Below are 20,612 nucleotides of genomic sequence, written 5' to 3'. Positions count from 1 at the left end.
CCCACCTGTAGAGCGTCCATCCCACCTACAATATATAGCGTCCATCCCACCTACAGTATATAGGGTCCATCCCACCTGTAGAGCGTCCATCCCACCTACAGTATATAGGGTCCATCCCACCTACAGTATATAGCGTCCATCCCACCTACAGTATATAGCGTCCATCCCACCTGTAGAGCGTCCATTCCACCTACAATATATAGCGTCCATCCCACCTACAGTATATAGGGTCCATCCCACCTACAGTATATAGGGTCCATCCCACCTGTAGAGCGTCCATCCCACCTACAGTATATAGGGTCCATCCCACCTACAGTATATAGCGTCCATCCCACCTACAGTATATAGCGTCCATCCCACCTGTAGAGCGTCCATCCCACCTACAGTATATAGCGTCCATCCCACCTACAGTATATAGGGTCCATCCCACCTACAGTATATAGGGTCCATCCCACCTGTAGAGCTTCCATCCCACCTACAGTATATAGGGTCCATCCCACCTACAGTATATAGGGTCCATCCCACCTACAGTATATAGGGTCCATCCCACCTGTAGAGCGTCCATCCCACCTACAGTATATAGGGTCCATCCCACCTACAGTATATAGCGTCCATCCCACCTGTAGAGCGTCCATCCCACCTACAGTATATAGGGTCCATCCCACCTACAGTATATAGGGTCCATCCCACCTACAGTATATAGGGTCCATCCCACCTGTAGAGCGTCCATCCCACCTACAGTATATAGGGTCCATCCCACCTACAGTATATAGGGTCCATCCCACCTACAGTATATAGGGTCCATCCCACCTACAGTATATAGGGTCCATCCCACCTATAGTATACAGGGTCCATCCCACCTACAGTATATAGGGTCCATCCCACCTACAGTATATAGGGTCCATCCCACCTATAGTATACAGGGTCCATCCCACCTACAGTATATAGGGTCCATCCCACCTACAGTATATAGCGTCCATCCCACCTGTAGAGCGTCCATCCCACCTATAGTATATAGGGTCCATCCCACCTACAGTATATAGGGTCCATCCCACCTACAGTATATAGGGTCCATCCCACCTATAGTATATAGGGTCCATCCCACCTATAATATATAGGGTCCATCCCACCTGTATAACGTCCATCCCACCTTTATAAACATACATGGACCCCAACATCACAGGTGACACATAAGAACATCACACAGGCACACACGTTACCTGCTTTCCCACTTGCACCTATAGTCTTGATTCCTGGGACTTGTAGTCCTTCTACACCACAACTACAATACCCAGCAAGCACCACACCCCGCAGGTGATTCCCACTGAGTCCAGGTCACCGACACTGAGCTGCCACTGACAATTCTGTGTCAGGTTCCTATAGATAAAATCCACATGACTAGGCCAGGATTTTCTCTTCAGGCTCAGTGAGAACTACAACTCCCATATTACAACAGAAGATACCTGCTTTAAAGGACATATGGGAAATGTAGTCCAGTTGTTCTTCGGAGCAAATGATCTCGTATTAAAAAAAAACTACAATTCCCTGAAGATCTCAGTGAAACAGAAATGACGTAACACAGGGGCGTGAACAGCAACGCAGAGCATGCTGGGAATTATAGTCCCACGGGCGGTATTACCAATGAGAACGGTAGTTTACAGAACTACAGCACTCGGGTGTGCGCCTATCTGATGACGTCACGCAACGCAGCAGCCAATCAGGAGCTTGAGTTCCGGCCACATCCTTTCCTCCTTCCCACACAAAGGCTGCGGGCTGCACCAGGTAAGGGATTAGCGCAGGAGGTGACGGCGGGGTTACAGCAGCTGCGATGTGTGCAGCCTCTCTCCATGCTGGATGCCGCACTGACCGCACACGGCCTAATATGACAGAGCTCTGTACAATCCGGGACTTGTGCATGACCCGGGGGTGAAATGCAGACCCCCAAGTGTGTTCTGCACCACTGACCATCCGAGTACAGCGCCCCCTCTGTCTCTGATTATGGCTGGGCTGCCCCCTGCTGATCACAGAGCGGTACTGCAGCTCTCTGGCACATAAAGCCATTTCTCTATAGATTGTTTCCAAGTGGGTGTTCCCTTCCTGTGGCCACTAGCGGCTGGGGTGTCGGACCCCACCAATCAGACACTGATGACCTATCCTATAGGTCATCAATGCTAAAGTAGTAGACAACTCATTTAACTAATTTTTGGGTGCTGAAAACGAATATGAAGCTTACATTTGCTGATTAATTTTCAAGCTCCAGTGGAGGATGCAATTACTTATGACACCTTTCATGCAGAATTATAGGAAAAGTGTCATTATTATTTCAACATCATCATCATTAATGCAGTGTTAGTTGCTCATGTATTACATCATCTACCTCTCTGGACTCGATATCACCTCCTTACTAACCAGAATCCCACAATGTCTGGCCGCTCTTTCATCATTCTCCGCTAGATTAAACTTAGCATGGATAAAACAGAATTCATCATCTTTCCCCCATCTCACTCAGCCCCTCCCAACAGACCTATCCATCAAAGTCAATGGCTAACCACTCTCCCCAGTCCCACAAGCTCGCTGCCTTGGGGTAAACCTGAACTCTGATCTCTCCTTCAAACCACATATCCGAGCCCTTTCCACTTCCTGCCGACTCCAATTGCAAGATATTTCCCGGATCTGCACATTACTTAACCAAGAATCTGCAAAAACACTAGTGCATTCCCTCATCATCTCCCTCTTCGACTACTGCAACCTTCTACTTTGTAGCCTCTCGTCTAATACACTTACACCCCTCCAATCTATCCTAAACTCTGCTGCCCAACTAATCCACCTGTCCCCCGCTATTCCCCAGCCTCTCCTCTCTGTCAATCCCTTCACTTGCTCACCATTACCCAGAGACTAAAGTTCAAAACTCTAGCCATGACTTACAAAGCCATCCACAACCTGTCTCCTCCACACATCTGTGACCTCGTCTCCCGGTACTTACCTACACCCAACCTCCGATCCTCACAAGATCTCCTCTACTCCCCTCTTATCTCCTCTTCCCACAATCGCATACAAGATTTCTCCCGGCATCCCTCTTCCTATGGAACTCTCTACCACAACATATCAGACTCTCGCCTGCCATGGAAACCTTCAAAAAGAACTTGAAGACCCACCTCTTCCGACAAGCCTACAACCTGCAGTAACCACCGATCCACCAAACCGCTGCATGACCAGCTCTACCCTCGCCTACTGTATTATCACCCTGCCCTTGTAGATTGTGAGCCCTCGCGGGCAGGGTCCTCTCTCCTCCTGTACCAGTCGTGACTTGTATTGTTTATGATTATTGTACTTGTTTTTATTATGTATACCCCTCCTCACATGTAAAGCGCCATGGAATAAATGGCGCTATAATAATAATCTATTTAGTCCTGGGGTCCCCAGCCGGTCTTGTGGTCCCATGAATTGCAGCTCTTGGCTGTCTGCCAGCTTGGTGCATTGGCTCAAGGTGTAGCAAACAGATATGAAGAGCAAATCTCAAAATGGTGATTTCTGTGAGTAGCGCTGCACAGAAGAGCAGATCTGGATGCCATGACCATACTGGTCTTAGGGGTTTAGAGATAATTTAGGTATGGTATTCTGGAGACAGGATGATACTACCTGTTAGAGGAGGTGCTTGAAGCTGGATACGAATGTGCTTTGGGAGTGCTGAATGGGAGAATACTGAATGGGGGTATTGTGGGGATCACTGGACCTTTGTGTTCTGCTTCCGCGTGATTTCTGTTTAAAAGCTTTAGTTATCTTTACACCTGTAAAGGGGGTTTTGGTTGCCACTACTGTGAGGGGGGGAGGGAGCTGGATGTGGCTCGCGACTCTCTGTCGGAGCTGGATGTGCTCTCAAGGACAGAAAGGTTGGGGACTACTGATTTAGTCTCTTGAGCCTTCAGTATTTTATCACCTTAAAGGGAGCCTGTCAGCAGGATTGCACAGTAACCTACAGACAGTGTCAGGTTGGCGCCGTTATACTGATTATTATGATATCTGGTGCTGAGATCCGTCTCTTGGTTTTTTGTTTAATGGTTATTTGCAGTTTTCATGAGATTCTCGTGCTCCGGGGCGGCCTTTGGACAAGGCTGTATGAGGTGCTCTGATCTCATTTTCATCCTTATGGGCTTAAATGACAGGTCAGTGATACCTCAGTGACCTGCTTTCTATTTTAGATACTGCGCTTGCGCAGTTCATATAGTTTTTATAAAAATAAATTTAGCTGCAGCAAAATGGCGCCGACACATGTGCAGTAGCATCTGTCGCCGATAGATGCTGCTGTGCAAGCACCGGCGCCATTTTGCAGCAGCCAAATTTTTTTTCCTCCAACAAAATAGCCCCGCCGGCGGCACATGTGCAGTAGCATCTATCGGCATGCGCACGCTGCATTTTGCTGTAGTTAAAATTTTTTTCCAAAGACCACAATATGAATTGCACAAGCGTATTTAAAATAGGAGGCAGGTCACTGAGGTATCACTGACCTGTCATTTAAGCCCATAAGGATGAATATGAGAACAGAGCACCACATAAATCCCTGTCCACAGGCCACCCTGGGGCACGAGAATCTTATTAACTGAAAATAAAGATTAAACAACAACCACATGATGGATTTCATCACCAGGTATCATTTTAATCAGTGTAACGGCGCCGACCTGACACTCTCTGTAGGTTACTCAGCACAATCCTGATGACAGGTTCGCTTTAAGGTGACCAGTCGAAAAAAAAACCACTAGCTCTGCTCCGATGATGTAATCCTAATTAGAGTTGCATGACTTACTATTATAGATGCTCTCTGTGTAAGGTATGCAGTTTTAGGATTTCTTAGCTTAGTTTCTTAGCATATTGACACATTTCTATATGTTTTTCAGATATGTCTCTTTCTTGCATTAACAAAGCGAATAGTTTTTGCTACATATGCGGAGAAGTCACTTTTGCATCACAAAGGCGAAACTTGACTTCCATGATAAGGAAAGCCTACAACCTGTATTTTGGTTGCAGAATAGGAGATCAGGACAAGAGTTGGGCTCCACACTTATGCTACAATAGATGTGTGTGATGTAGGAGTTAACTGCTTCTACCCCCCTAGGGCCTGTAAGCATATTGAAGAAAGCAGGATTTAGTGTTCCAATGCGGAATAGCAAGGCCTTTTAGTATGATAATGAGATAAGGCCCAAAACAGAACTTCAAAGCTTAGGCAAGGAGCCACGCCAGCATGGGGCAGGAAGATACCTGAGGGCTTCAATTGGAAGGTACCTGCCAGCTAGACACAGAAATACACATCCATTGTCTCTCCCAGCCTCTCCGGCTCCATCTTAGGATCATGGATTATGAGCACCTCTTTCGAGTTATGGACTCATGAAAAATATCCGAGTGACCCTGAGGTAAATCGCGCATCTGGCAGTGTGACTCCTGAGTCGGTGAGGGTTCTGGGACCTGAGATACATAGATTAGCCCTCCACAGTGACCCAATGGGGCCATGTTTGCTCTCCACACGACAGGCAAAGCAAACTGCATTCACTGGTACCTCTCATGTCCTGATCCGATCATGCTGTTGAAAGTTACCCCCTTTCTTAGATATTGGGAATAAGTTCTGCAGGGACCTAAAGGGTGGAGATTATTAGCCCACCCTCTGACACAGGGGGAGGAACCTAGCGTGTTTAAGAACTAGCAGCTCATGGCAGAGACAGACACTCACACAGAAGAACCAGACGATGGTGATCTAAGAAGGAACTGGGGTCAGACCTGCCAAGGGGAGCAGCGGCCCGTGCTTTGGGGGTCTGTCCGGCAACTAAGATTCTTGAACCAGTGGACTGCAGAGCTCCCGCCACCCACATGCACCCTACAATCTGGTAAATTGACCTCCAGCTTAATATCTCTAAGTCTTGTACCCTTATTGTTATATTTTACTCTGACTGCAAATCCACTGTAATTCCATTGTATAGCTTTCTGTATATTTCTGTAATTATCTAGTGCGCCCTTAAGGCAATTAAACTATAAAATTAATCTTGGGCTGACGCTTTTACCCCTCACGAATCTTAGAACACCCAGCTGGTAACAGAACATCCTCCCCCCGCGGCCATTTGCTCTAGGTGCAGTTCCCTTACTGACCTGAGAAACCAAGGGGGCGCCGGAGAGCTGTGCCTGTGTAGTTACGTCACATTGGTGACGTGGGAGGAACGGGTCCTGTGTTGTGTCCTCCACATTGGTGGCAGCAGTGGGATCAGAGTAATAGTGTGCGTGGGACCCCTACTCCCAGACACTAAAGACTACCAGCTGTAACTTTCACTGCTGGGGTCCTAAGGTCAGCCCAGCACTAGACGGTCAGAGTGCAAATATAATAAGTTGTGTGCGAGGTCAGGGTTGCCGCTGTGTCAGTAACCAGAGGTTCCCAAGATGGCGGAAGGCACCAGGAGTAAGGCAAAGGGGAAGGCCAATGCTATGGTCTCTGAGGAGGTGGTGGAGGACAATACCAATGAAGGCGAGGGGGAGCTCAGCCAGGGCTCCCCTAGGAGCCAGACCCCCGTGCTCAGTCCTGCAGTGGACTGTCCAACACCTGCCCGCCCCAGCCTGTCCAGATCAGAGGCCCTTTTCCAAGCGGCTATGGCACAGCTCGAGGCTGGTAACGCCGCCGCCCATGACAGACTCCTGGTGGCGGCAGAGAAAGCAGCGGAGCGTGAGCGAGCGGCGGAGGAGCGTGAGCATGCCGAACGTGTGCTGCAGGCTGCAGAACGCCGTGAAGCTGCGGAGCGCCGGCACCGACTGGAGATGGCTCAGCACGGGCTCCAGCTGGATGCTCCAGCCCCACCGGGGACCAAGGCTTCCAAGGTCCGGGCGGAGGACTTCCCCCTGCTTGAAAATGATGGAGACCTGGATTCCTTTCTGCTGGCCTTTGAGAGAACCTGCCTCCAACACCATCTGGCCCTGGATCAGTGGGCAAGGTACCTGACCCCCCATTTGAGGGGTAAGTCCCTGGAAGTTTTGGGGGACTTACCTGCCAGGGAGGAGCAGGACTACAACAGCATCAAGTGGGCCCTGATCCAGTACTACAACCTCACCCTGGAGTTGTACCGCAGGAAGTTCCGGAGCCTGCAGCGGGACTCAAAGGACACCTGAACTGACCACATGTGGGCACTGCTGAGAGCTGCAGAGCACCGGACCTCGGGTCTAGAGCTCACCACCCGCCAGGAGGTCCAGGAACTGTTCGTCACGGAGCAGTTCTTGTGGAACTGCCCAGAGGACCTCCAGCAGTTCCTCCTTGACCGGAAACCAAAGGGGGCTTCTTCTACAGCCGCCCTGGCAGACAAGTATGCCAACAACAGGGCCTCTGAGCCAAAGAAGCCTGCCAGCAGCACCTGGAGAGGGGGTAAGCCCAATCCTGCCCCTGTCCCCCCAGCCCCCAGAGTTCAAGGGTTGTACCCCCCTGCTGCCCTCTCCAGGCCAGGAGCAGAACCCAGACATCATCATTGCAACCAGCTGGGACACTTTAAGGCTGCGTGTCCCCAGCGCAATAAGGCCCCATCCCTCTAACAGAAACCGTCCACTGTTTTGTGTGTGGGAGGGGGTGGTGGGAGGTCCCTGGACAATTACCAACCCGTCACCATCGGCCGCTCAGCGGTCATGGGACTGCGGGACACAGGCGTTGAACGAACCCTGGTACGTCCTGAGGTGGTGTCCCCTCAAGACTTGGTGCCTGGGAAGACCCTTTCCATCTCCGTAATTGGAGGTGTTGAACCGGCGCTGCCCGTCACCAAGGTGTTTTTGGACTGGGGCGCCGGGAGATGGGAGTAACGCCAAATATTCCTGCCAATGTGTTGCTTGGGACCGATTTGGGGCAGCTAGTGTCTCAGTATGTGGCCACTGAACCCCCAAGTCCGGCTCCCCAAGAATGTCATGACCCTACTGTGACTGCTAACGTTAATGTGTTGAATGTGCCTCCAACAGTGGAGGTGGGAGTAACGCCAAATTTTCCTGCCAATGTGTTGCTTGGGACCGATTTGGGGCCGCTAGTGTCTCAGTATGTGGCCACTGAACCCCCAAGCCCGGCTCTCCAAGAATGTCATGACTCTACTGTGAATGCTAATGTTAATGTGTTGAATGTGCCTCCAACAGTGGAGGAGGGAGTGAAACCTGATGGTAAGCCATGCACTGACACTACACACACAGGGCTCACAGTGAGGACAGGTGAGAAGACTGCAGGGGAGAGCTCAGAGGTGGCGGGAGGGGCTGCTATGGGCAGTGTAGGGCCCCTAAGTGAATTCAGCCTGCTGAGTCTAGGGCCTCTGCAGAAAGAGGAACATGCCATGGGGGGAGGGGGCGTCCTGGGAGAGGAGCCACCAGGTAACACCCCAAGGCAGGAGTTCCCCGCATTCAGGATGTCAGGAGGCCAGGGAAGTCTGCCTGACCCGGCGACTTGGGGACCGAGGGGAAGCAGGCGCTATCTGTGGTCTCAGCGGGCGTGGCCGCTGTTACCAGGAGTAGGAGCGCCGGAGCCCAAGGAGCCTCGCGGAGGTCCGACTGTTTCCCCCTCTCCAACCAAGTGGCTGCCGAGTCAGACAGCGGCCAGGAGACAGATCCCGGGGAGCTGACAGAGGATGTGGCTGTTTCGTCAATTCTTGCCACATCGAGTCAGGGATTTCAGGCAGCGTTGGAAGCTGACACTAGCCTGAAAGCTCTCAAGGAGCAGGCGGCACAGCCTCCCCTGGAGTCTGACCGCGAGCGAGTGGTCTAGGACCAGGGACGGCTGTACCAGGTAACGGTCCAGCCGGGTTCACCGGAGGCGTGGCCCAGGGACCGACAGTTAGTGGTACCCTATCCGTTCAGGGCGGAATTGTTGCGGATTGCACACGAGATTCCCATGGCCGGACACCTAGGAATCACCAAAACCAGGGCCAGGCTAGCTCAGCATTTCTACTGGCCGGGAATGGGGAATGAGGACCGAGGTGATTGCCTACTGCCGTTAGTGTGACACCTGTCAGAGGGTGGGGAAGGCGGGGCGGCGCCCCAAAGCCCCACTGGTAACTGCCCATCATCGAAGAGCCTTTCTCGAGGGTGGCTGTGGATCTCACTGGACCTCTGTCCACTCTCAGCCGCTTCGGGAAATGCTTCATACTAACGGTAATGGACTATGCCACCCGGTACCCGGAGGCGGTAGCTTTGTCATCCATTTGGGCTGACAAAGTGGCCACTGCCTTACTGGAGATTTTCTCCAGAATGGGGTTTCCCCAGGAAATGCTCACCGACCGAGGGACCCAGTTCATGTCGCAGCTGATGGAGTCTCTCTGTAAGCAGGTACAGGTGCAACATCTGGTAGCCAGCCCGTGCCACCCACAGACCAATGGCCTGTGTGAGTGGTTCAATGGCACCTTAAAGCAGATGCTGAAGATGTTGGTTGACTCCCACGGGAGAGACTGGGAGCGGTATCTCCAACACCTGCTGTTTGCCTACCGGGAGGTCCCACAGGCCTCAACGGGGTTCTCCCCCTTTGAGCTCCTGTACGGGCGACGTGTACGGGGGCCCCTTGCTCTGGTGAAGGAAGCATGGGAAGGGGATTTGGTCACCCCTGGAGTGTCGGTCATTGAGTATGTCGTGCGCTTCCAGGACAGAATGATGGCCTTGACATGGCTGGTGCATGACAATATGGCCCAAACCCAGGCTGACCAGAAGCGGTGGTGCGACCAGAATGCTTGTGAGTGGACCTACGAGGTGGGTCAAAAGGTGTGGGTACTGGTCCCCATACCTCAAAACAAGCTTCAGGCAGCCTGGGAGGGTCCATACCTCGTGCACCGGCGGCTCAACGCTGTCACCTATCTGGTCACCCTGGACCACGCCCATGGAAGGAGGAAGGCCTTCCACGTGAACATGATGAAGTCCCATCATGAGCGGGAAGCTTGTGCCCACCCAGTGTGCAACCTTCCCGAGGAAGGAGAGGTAGAAACCCTCCTGGATCTGCTCACCCAAGCCAAGGCGGGTGGATCCATCGAGGATGTGGGGGTTGGCCACCAGCTCTCGGAGGACCAACGTTCCCAGCTGGGGGTCACCCTACACCCCTTTCGGGAGCTGTTCAGCAGCCTGCCCGGAAGGACTGAGACAGCCCTCCATGACGTGGACACCGGCAATCACCCCCCAATCCGGCATCCAGCATATCGGGTCTCTCTTGCGGTGCAGCAGCACATGCGCTAAGAGATAGACGAGATGCTGAAGCTGGGGGTGATCCAAGTGTCCAACAGCGCATGGGCTTCACCTGTAGTCCTCGTCCCTAAAAAGGACCGAACTACGCGGTTCTGCGTGGACTACCGGAGGCTCAACGCTGTGACGGTCACCGATGCGTACCCAATGCCGCGCATCGATGACCTGCTCGATCAGCTGGCCGTGGCCAAGTACCTGACCATCATGGATCTGAGCAGGGGGTATTGGCAGATTCCCCTGACCCCTGGGGCACGGGAACGCTCTGCCTTTATCACCCCATTCGGACTGTACGAGTCCACGGTGATGCCATTCGGCATGAAGAATGCCCCTGCCACTTTTCAGAGGATGGTCAACACTCTGCTCGAGGGACTGGAAGGGTATGCGACTGCGTACCTAGACGACATTGCCATCTTCAGTCCCACCTGGGAAGATCACCTAGAACACCTGGCGCAGGTGCTCGGGCGAATCCAGCGAGCAGTGTTATGAATGAGTCACCGTAGGAGGCAAAAACAGAAATACTGGCTAAGTCCAGAAAACCAGAGAAGTTGGCAGCTATCGGATTGCAGACCCCTGAACCTATCAACAACAACTAGCAGTAGCCGTGGGGGGTTCCTACGGTGCCCTAGACCCCTCGATCACAGCCGGAGAACTAGATAGCCTAAAGACAGAAAGGGAAATCTAAACTGCCCCAGAGCAGACCCCAAAGCAATAGGCAGCCCCCAACATATAATGACATTGAAGCAAGATGAAAAAACACTCACACAGATAGAAAGATAGGCTGAGCAAATGATGGGGCCCAAGCTAACTAAATAGGAAAGAATAGAAAAGCTGCTGTCTGCAATCCGCCAAAACCCTATCAAAAACAAGAGCCAACAGGCTGATAGGGAAAAAGGCCCTGAAGACGCTAGGCTTCAAAAGACTATATCAGTACTCAGGTATTTTCTGAAGACAGAGCAAAAAGGAATTCAGCTCACCCCAGCAGGGAATGGCAGAAATCCAGAAAAACAATGCAAAACAAAACCAAAACACAAATGCAAAAAGCAGAGCAGAAAACTTAGCTTTTGAGGAGCAGGAATCAGACTGGTCTCCAAGAATCCCTCATAGAAATCACCTGCAAGGCAGAAGGGCGTCGTCTGCCTTATATCCAGTCAGCAATTTCAGTCACCCAGTCTTCATCATTCAGCTCAGGTGCTTGGTAATCAGCCTCACTACCTTCCTTCACCAGAAGAGGGAGTTCATCAGACCTCAATGGTGAAGGGGAAAATGAACTCACAACAGAGCAGGCTTGACCATTAAGCCGGAAAAATGCCAGCTGGGTATGAGTGAGGTCCACTACCTGGGACACTGGGTAGGTGGGGGAGCTCTGAAGCCAGAGCCCGGGAAGGTGGATGCCATCGCATTCTGGCCCACCCCCAGGACCAAGAAGCAGGTGATGTCCTTCTTGGGGACTGCCGGGTACTATAGGAGGTTTGTTCCACACTATAGTGCCCTGGCCAAGCCCCTGACGAACCTCACCAAGAAGAGGCTGCCCGTCGCAGTCGACTGGACAGTCGCATGCGAGACAGCTTTCCAGGCGCTCAAGACCGCCCTTTCTAGCTCTCCTGTACTACAGGCAGCCGACTTCACGCGGCCGTTCGTAGTGCAGACCGACGCCAGCGACTTCGGCCTCGGTGCTGTGCTCAGCCAGGTGAACACTACGGGCCATGAACAACCCGTTCTGTACCTGAGCCGGAAGCTCCTGCCGAGGGAAGTGGCCTATTCCACGATGGAGAAGTAATGTCTGGCAATTATGTGGGCCCTGCAACGTCTGCAGCCATACATGTACGGACGCCAATTCACCGTGGAAACAGACCACAACCCCCTCAGCTGGTTACACACAGTCTCTGGGACAAATGGGAGGTTGCTACGCTGGAGCCTCGCTCTCCAACAGTATCACCTCACCATTCACCACAAAAGAGGCAGGGACCATGGTAACGCTGATGGGTTGTCCCGGCAAGGAGAGGGTGCGGATGGGCGCATGGGGGAACACAGGAATGTGATACCCCTTAGCGCCCTCTAAAGCAGGGAGGTGTGATGAAGGAGTTAATTGCTCCTACCCCCCCAGGGCCTGTAAGCATATTGAAGAAAGCAGGATTTAGTGTTCCAATGCTGAATAACAAGGCCTTTTAGTATGATAACGAGATAAGGCCCAAAACAGAACTTCAAAGCTTAGGTAAGGAGCCACGCCAGTATGGGGCAGGAAGATGCCTGAGGGCTTCAATTAGAAAGTACCTGCCAGCTAGACATAGAAATACACATCCATTGTCTCTCCCAGCCTCTCCGGCTCCATCCTAGGATCATGGATTATGAGCACATCTTTCGAGTTATGGACTCATGAAAAATATCTGAGTGACCCTGAGGAAATCGCGCATCTGGCAGTGTGACTCCTGAGTCGGTGAGGGTTCTGGGACCTGAGATACATAGATTGGCCCTCCACAGCGACCCAATGGGGCCATGTTTACTCTCCACACGACAGGAAATACAAACTGCATTCACTGGTACCTCTCATGTCCTGATCCGATCATGCTGTTGAAAGTTACCCCCTTTCTTAGATATTGGGAATAAGTTCTGCAGAGAGCTAAAGGGTGGAGATTATTAGCCCACCCTCTGACACAGGGGGAGGAACCTAGCGTGTTTAAGAACTAGCAGCCCATGGCAGAGACAGACACTCACACAGAAGAACCAGACGATGGTGATCTAAGAAGGAACTGGGGCCAGACCTGCCAAGGGGAGCAGCGGCCCGTGCTTTGGGGGTCTGTCCGGCAACTAAGATTCTTGTACCTGTGGACTGCAGAGCTCCCTGCACCCACATGCACCCTATAATCTGGTAAATTGACCTCCAGCTTAATATCTCTAAGTCTTGTACCCTTATTGTTATATTTTACTCTGACTGCAAATCCACTGTAATTCCATTGTATAGCTTTCTGTGTATTTCTGTAATTATCTAGTGCGCCCTTAAGGCAATTAAACTATAAAATTAATCTTGGGCTGATGCTTTTACTCTGATAACGAATCTTAGAATACCCAGCGGGTAACAGGACATCCTCCCCGGTGGCGATTTGATCTAGGTGCAGTTCCCTTACTGACCTGAGAGACCAAGGGGGCGCCGGAGAGCTGTGCCTGTGTAGTTACATCACATTGGTGATGTGGGAGGAACGGGTCCTGTGTTGTGTCCTCCACAATGTCCATCACATCTTACCCAGTGATTGCATGGGAAGAGGCAATCTATGCCTTTTGCAATCCAAATGATCTGGGGAGAGCCAACCCATCATACTACCAATTGCTATTTCTGCATGGTGCCCCCCATTAGCAAAGGAGTCTCAAGAAAGAAGTGGACTTTACAGTATCTCAACCTTCCCTATGCAATACGCCCAGTACTACATACAGAAGAACTGCCTGTCCCCAAAGCACCAGAAACATTTTCAGTCGGGTCAAGTGAGAAAGAAGAGGGCACTTGGTGTCGTGAAGCCTCATTCTCTCATGACCCAAGATCGCTGATTTTGTGACGCCACAGCGATCTCGCTGTGTGTGACTGGGATCACCAACTGGCCCCCCCTGCCGGTTATCGCTGATCGTCCTCGATCGGCCTGGGCCATTTTTCATTCGCTGGTCTCCCGCTGGCCAGCGCGCATTGCTACTTGTGGCAGCGAGAGATCAGCGACGCTGGTTTCTAATGTAAACATCGGGTATCCAGCCCGATGTTTACATTAGAAATCAGCGTCCAGCGTCACTGGTCCTGATCGCTGGAGGGTCTGTCTTGTGACAGCTCACCAGCGATCAGCCTAACGATGTCCTAGCGATCCCATCATGTCGGATCGTTGGTGGGATCGCTGGGACATCGTTATGTGTAACGGGGCCTTTAGGCTGAGCTCTTAGGTTCCTGGCTACAGCAGTGGAATCTCCTAGCAGGCGATGTTTGAACTTGTTCGTTTCACAACTGCGATAAAGAATAAAGATCTTGTCCAATCCTTCTTCATGGAGAGCGATCTTGTGGTATGCAACATCAACAGTTTAATGGAAGCTCTGAAGAGAAGTCATAATCCAGAGGAATGGAGGCTCTTCGTTGATTCGTCCAAAGCAAGCCTAAAAACCGTCTTGCAGCATAACGGCAATGTGCTACCTTAAAGTCTAGTTGGTTATGCAGTCCACATGACAGAAACCTATGACAACATGAAACAGTTGTTAAGGTACCTGAACTATGACCAACATTTGTGGCTCCTCTGTGGTGACTTAAAGGTGGTTGTCCTCTCCCTTGGTCTCCAGGATAGATACACAAAGAACTGCTGCTTTCTGTGTGAGTGGGATAGTCGTGCAAGAGAAGATCACTACAGTACAAGAGACTGGCCTCTCCGACATTCACGTCAGCCATGAAGTAAAAATGTCCTGCATCCAACACTTGTTGACCACTTAAGATTTTGTTATCACTACTGTGCTAACCGATTGACTACGGTGTGTTCGAATAATATGTTTGAGTCCCGCGGCCAGCTGCTTGTCTCGCGGCTGTTTGACAGCCTCAACACATGCAGGGATTGCCTGTTTGTTAGGCAATCCCTGCATGTCTTGAAGTTTAAGAAAGAGGTAACCAGCTCAGCAAGGCTTAGGTGTCCTGAAGCACGGAACTCAAAGGACCACTGGCGGTGAAGTACAAAAATGAAGAAAAGTTCCAGCTTCATCAATTTGCAAAGTTTATTCCAATTAAAAAGATTCCATAATCAATATAGACACAGCAATGCATATCAAACACACAAACTGCGTTCTTTGTCACATCTCGGACAAAGAACGCAGTTTATGCGTTCGAAAAGCGTTGCTGTGTATATATTATTATGGAATCCTTTTAGTTGGAATAAACTTTGCAAACTGATGATTTGGAACCTTTCTTCATTATGTGTTGCAGCTGTCAAACAGCCACGAGACATGCAGCCGCGGGGACTCGAACATATTATTGGAGCACGCCGAAGACACTTGTTGGCACCCGAGCATGTTCATCACTACTTACCACTATTGCAAATCAAGTTGGGCCTAATGAAGAACTATGTAAAGGCAATGGATACAAATGCAAAATCATCAAGTATCTCATTGATGCATTTCCAAGGATAAGTGAAGCAAAGATAAAGGAAAGAGTCTTTATTGGACCTCAGATTTATAAGTTTCAAGATGAGGAGTTTCTCCGTTTGTTGAAGTGCAAGGAAAAGGCTGCCTGGGTATCATTCACATTAGTGAGATTGTCATCAAGAGCAGATAAATTATCACGAGTTTGTAGAAAGTGTCCACAAAACATATAAGGATCTTGACTGTAGCATGTCTGAAAGATTCATTTCTTACATTCACATCTAGACTTTTTTCCACTAAACTGCATTGCAGTCAATGACGAGCACAATGAGAGATTTCACTAAGATTCTGCGTCTACGGAGAAAAGACATCAAGGAAAAAGGAGTCCATCAGTGCTTGCAGATTACTGTTACTGGTTAACTGTAAGAGATGATACAATGCAGGAGTACAAGAGACAAGCAAAAATGAGTCATCAGTGAATGAGGATCAAATGTAGTGTGATTTCTGTAACTGTTTATATTACTGTTTGGACAAAAAGTCACTTGACAAAAAAAACAATTGGTGGAGGATGGTTGAAGCTGATGGATGGACCTGGTCTTTTTTCAACCTATGTAACTATGAATTGTTGCTGCCTATCCTCTAAATAAATAGAAAATTGGCATAACAAAATATTCTGCATCTTTATATTTGCAAAAATAATGTTCCAAAGTACTGAAACGTTTAATTATGTGTAACAGTTAAAGAAAAATTCTTTGGTATTATGGAAATTAGAGCCAACTAAAATATTCATTGTCAGATTTGAATTCAAGAGGTCAAAATCATTAAGAAATAGCCAATTTCATAACAACCAGACAACCTCTGAAAATATATAGAACAGTGTAAATTTTATATGGCTCTAGTCATCGTGTTGCCATTATCTTCCCCTCTCTAGAAGCCAGGACCTAGACTGAGTCCAGTAGCAAACATTTAATGCACCCTTCCCTGGGGAAGGAGGATTCGTTCTTCAGACCCTAAACCACACTCCTTATTTGTTAGGTCCCTGAATTAGTATGCTAAAGACCAGCCCCCTAAATTATCAGATCCCAGACTTAATCCCTGAATTATCATACTTCAGCCCATGCCCCTAAATTATCGGATTTCAGCCCCGGCCTCTAAATTATCAGACTTAAGCCCAGGCTGCTAAATTATCAGACTCCAGTCGAGGCACCCAAGTTATCAGATCCCAGCCCAGATTCCTAAATTATCAGACTCCAGCCCTGCTCTCTAGACTTCAACCTATAACCATAATATATAAGACCTCATACCAGCGGACAGGCATGTGACCAAAAGTATGCAATTTGCATAGATGTGGTCATGTGCCAATTAGACGTGTTTGACCTCTCACAATGCAAGTGAAATGTGCGAAGCAGGACATTTCTAGTCAAAATGTGACCAGAAGTAGGCAAATCGTGTATTTGCGGTCACATGACCGGCTGCTACTGATGCCGGCAGACCATGGAGCTACACAAGAGCTACCCCAAAGAGTGATGGTGCCTCTGCGGGATATTTGATGGAAGAGGCTGGTCATTCAGACAAGACTGACCTGTCATTCAATGACCAGAGGACGGCCTTAGAGGTAGAGGCTGGACAGCTTTAAGTGCAAGGCCAAGCCCCCTGTACTTGAAGCTGATTTACATAAAAATTAGAAAATGCGATTACTTGGGAAAGGAATATAGAATTGCAAAAAACAAAGGTACGGATTTAATCTACATTGCAGCCACCTAAGCATAGACTAGATGGGGGTACTAAAACCTCCTTTAAGATTCCGCCATCTAAACAAATGACAGTTACTGAGATTTTACTAATGTGTCCAGATAGATAACTCCTACCTGGGTATTGCACATAAACCCAGAGGTGTTAGTTCATGGCTCTCTGTAATGACACAACTCTTTTCCGTAGATTATCACAATGCATTATGAAGATGAAGGCTCATCAAGGAGTGAAAGGTTAAACACTACAGGATCTGATGATGACGACTCCAGAAAAGGTAAATGTTTGTGTATGTGTCATGTCATTTTTTGGATGGGTGCCTGACGTCTGCATGTAAAGTTTCACCCTTTGGAATGACACGCTTAGTAAGATTCTTTGGGATTTTTTCAGTAATTTCATCGTTTTTGTTTTAAACAGAAATTGTAATGATAAGTAAACTACGAGAACCATATGCCACATCAAATCAAGAAGCCGAAAAGAGGACGTTGAAAAAGTACATTAGCAACATTGAAGCCAACCCTGTCATGACTTACACCAGATTGGTAGACAACTGCTACAACATTTTTAACTCCATAGATCCCAAAACTGGAAATGTGTTGGAAATGACCACATACCTTTGTATAGACTGTGGGAAGAGTTTTACAGACAGTGCACTTTTTGTGAAGCATCAAAAAACCCATAGGGGTAAGAAATCCCATGTATGCACTGTTTGCGGAAAGACTTTCTCCTATAATTCACACCTTGTCATACACCAAAGGATTCATGCGGGTGTGAGACCTTACTCTTGTTCCTATTGTGAAAAATGTTTCACGGACCGTCCGTCCCTGGTAAAACATGAGAGAATTCACACGGGCGAGAAGCCATTCACGTGCACCGTTTGCGGGAAAAGATTTACGGATCGGTCAAATCTGGTAAAGCACCATAGGATTCACACCCGCGAAAAGTCCTTCACTTGCATCGAGTGTGGAAAGAGTTTTACAGACAGGTCAAATTTGGTGAAACATCAAAGGATCCACACAGGAGAAAAGTCATTTGAATGCACAGAATGTGGGAAGAGGTTTACTGAGAACTCCACCTTAGTAGTCCATCGTAGAAGTCACACTGGAGAGAAGCCCTATGCATGTAAAGAATGTGGAAAGACATATTCGTGTAACTCTCAACTTATTGTGCACCAGAGAGCTCACACAGGAGAACGGCCATTCGTTTGCCAGGAATGTGGAAAGAGCTTCACTGACAGCTCAACGCTTGTGATACACCAACGTGTACACACCGGAGAGAAACCATTTGTATGCATGACTTGTGGAAATAGGTATACAAAAAAATCCGCTATGGTGAAACACCAGAGGACGCATACTGGGGACAAACCTTTTACTTGCTCGCAATGTGCAAAAAGTTTCATCGACAGTTCATCTCTAGTGAAACACCAGAGGACTCATACTGGCGAAAAACCTTTTGACTACATTCTGTGTGGGAGAAACTTTGCTGCCAGGTCAACACTGGTGAACCATCAGAGGACCCATACAGGGGAGAAACCATACACATGCACAGTGTGTGGGAAATGCTTCTCTTGTATTTCCCACCTCATTGTTCATCAACGCTTCCACACCGGAGAGAAACCTTTTACATGTACAGAATGCGGTAAAAGCTTCACAGATAGCTCAACCTTGGTCAAGCACCAGAGAATCCATACAGGCGAGAGGCCTTATGTGTGTAATTGCTGCGGCAAAAGCTTTATAGACAATGCCACGTTAATTAAACACCAAAGAATACACACTGGGGAGAGGCCATACTCTTGCAAGTTCTGTGAAAAGTGCTTTTCAGATAGTTCTACACTGGTGAAACACCAAAGGATTCACACTGGGGAGAAGCCGTACACTTGTAAAGATTGCGGAAGAAGTTTTACAGATTGTTCAACATTAATTAAACATCAGAGAATCCACCATAGAGGTGAACAACCAGCTCATATTATAGACCCCAAAATGGACTTTAAAAAGTCTGAAACAGCTACTGTAATTTTTTGAGAAGGCCTAAATGTACATTAAGGAGGAGATTACAGACATCTGCCTTATTTCAGAAACCAAGAACTAGCACGATCACACTTTTCAACAGATCTGAATATTTATTTGCACCATAGCGGCTAGCAAATCACCTTATATGTATGCCTAATCCAAAGTTACAAGGGTCCATATTTCTAAATAAACCTGAATTGTACATGTCTATTACAGAACTTGTTGACTTCTCCAACTTGTCAATGATCCATTGTTGTGTTGAAGTGGCCAAGTGTTTTGCACATAAATTATGACAGCTCGATGGACCTTCAGACCTTTTGGCCTTTAATTTTTTAATATGTGAATGTACATTGCTGTGCTCTGAACTCTTTAACGTATTTGGTTATGTCAGTGTTAAAATAACCAGACGATTAACTTGGTGAATTTAAGTGTCAATTGGAATATAAATTGTATGTTTTACACATGGTTGATACTTGTGACTGAAGTTAAAGTCCTTTACAGATGTGGATGCCTTAAAACATAGACTGGTCTCAAGAAGAACATGGTTAACTTACTATTTTGTTACAAGGACGAGGGATGGATAATTTCTGTTTGGCCACATCCATAACCTAGAGGACATTTTTGTTGACTTCAACATTTTAGACCTGGAATTAAAAGATTTGCTTCAAGAGGTTACCAACTCGAAAACTGAAATAAAGCCAATGTGAGAAGGCTTGATTGATTCTTTACAAGTTTAATCTTGCTTTGGCTCCTGGAAAGTTTTTTAGTGAGCAAAAATGCAATGCTCCCTAGAGTAAAGTATGCAAAACAGAAAGAAGAAAGCTATTTTAGTAGTAAAAAAGAAAAAATGCCAGCTTACCCGGTTGGTTCAAAAGATAAGCTGCTATACTGTATAGGCTCTCAGCAACGGATAAATGACAGGAGCTCTTGCCAACAATAAATGCGAAAAGGAGATGAATCCAGCGAGCCAAGTTTGAAGTACATAAAAATTCTTTTTCTTTATTTCAAACGTAGATTAAAAATATTTATCCATAGCAGCATATTATAAATATAGGCAGAGATGGGAAAAATTACTGCTGTAAAGCGCACGGCAAGACGCGTTTCGGCTAAACCTTTATCATTGCCATAATACACATTGCTATTTTTCTGGGATATAAGAAGGAAAAGATCCTAAGATAGGTGGTGCTATAGTTGATTAAGCGTTAATAGATCACACTTGTAGGCATCCACCTATAAGATTAACTATTTAAAAACACGTGTTAACCCTAACAAAAGCTAATACGCTAGCAGTAATTTTTCCATATATTTTACAAATATTTTACAATACATGATATAACAGAACATATGTACAGAGATTTTATTCTCCTGTTGTCCTCCACAATACTTCTATAATATAATTTTTACTCAAAAAAAATATATATTTATGAACTTAAGACAGAGCAGGTTATAATTATTAACAAAAGAATCATAATTTTAGGATTTTTAATAAATTCTAATTAAATCTTGTCTATTGTTTAAGCCAATTGGCATCCTAGTTTCCAAAGTAAAAATCCAAGC

At 47.9% G+C, this 20,612-nt stretch overlaps 2 protein-coding genes across 3 annotated transcripts in view; one reads left to right on the top strand and one right to left on the bottom strand.

Annotated features, from left to right (window-relative positions):
• The window catches only part of LOC141100389 (uncharacterized), a 57,291-nt gene extending 55,716 nt beyond the window's left edge, over positions 1-1,575 (bottom strand). The window contains exon 1 of one of the 2 annotated variants that reach the window (XM_073588846.1): positions 1,464-1,575. The gene's annotated coding sequence lies outside the window, so the exon portion shown is untranslated. The other variant, XM_073588845.1, reaches the window with a different exon arrangement.
• An 89-nt stretch (positions 1,576-1,664) lies between these two features.
• On the top strand, positions 1,665-19,769 carry LOC141100388 (uncharacterized). The gene is made up of 3 exons (XM_073588844.1): positions 1,665-1,782; positions 17,236-17,323; positions 17,464-19,769. Exons 2-3 carry the CDS (start codon positions 17,245-17,247, stop codon positions 19,065-19,067), a joined length of 1,683 nt encoding a protein of 560 aa, XP_073444945.1. The 5' UTR covers positions 1,665-1,782; positions 17,236-17,244; the 3' UTR covers positions 19,068-19,769.
• The last annotated feature ends 843 nt before the right edge of the window (positions 19,770-20,612 follow it).

Source organism: Dendrobates tinctorius, unplaced genomic scaffold (assembly GCF_039654945.1).
Source record: "Dendrobates tinctorius isolate UK_male_01 unplaced genomic scaffold, ASM3965494v1 ptg000104l, whole genome shotgun sequence".
Classification (NCBI taxonomy): Eukaryota; Metazoa; Chordata; class Amphibia; order Anura; family Dendrobatidae; genus Dendrobates; species Dendrobates tinctorius.
Note: the sequence above shows the minus strand (reverse complement) of the source record. Positions and strands in the feature narration are given on the sequence as shown.

Excerpts from the sequence above, each read along its gene's own strand:
- LOC141100388 (XM_073588844.1), top strand. The coding sequence starts at position 17,245 with ATGCATTATGAAGATGAAGGCTCATCAAGGAGTGAAAGGTTAAACACT. Across the intron at positions 17,324-17,463 it reads TGATGACGACTCCAGAAAAG|AAATTGTAATGATAAGTAAA; the intron begins GTAAATGTTTGT and ends TGTTTTAAACAG.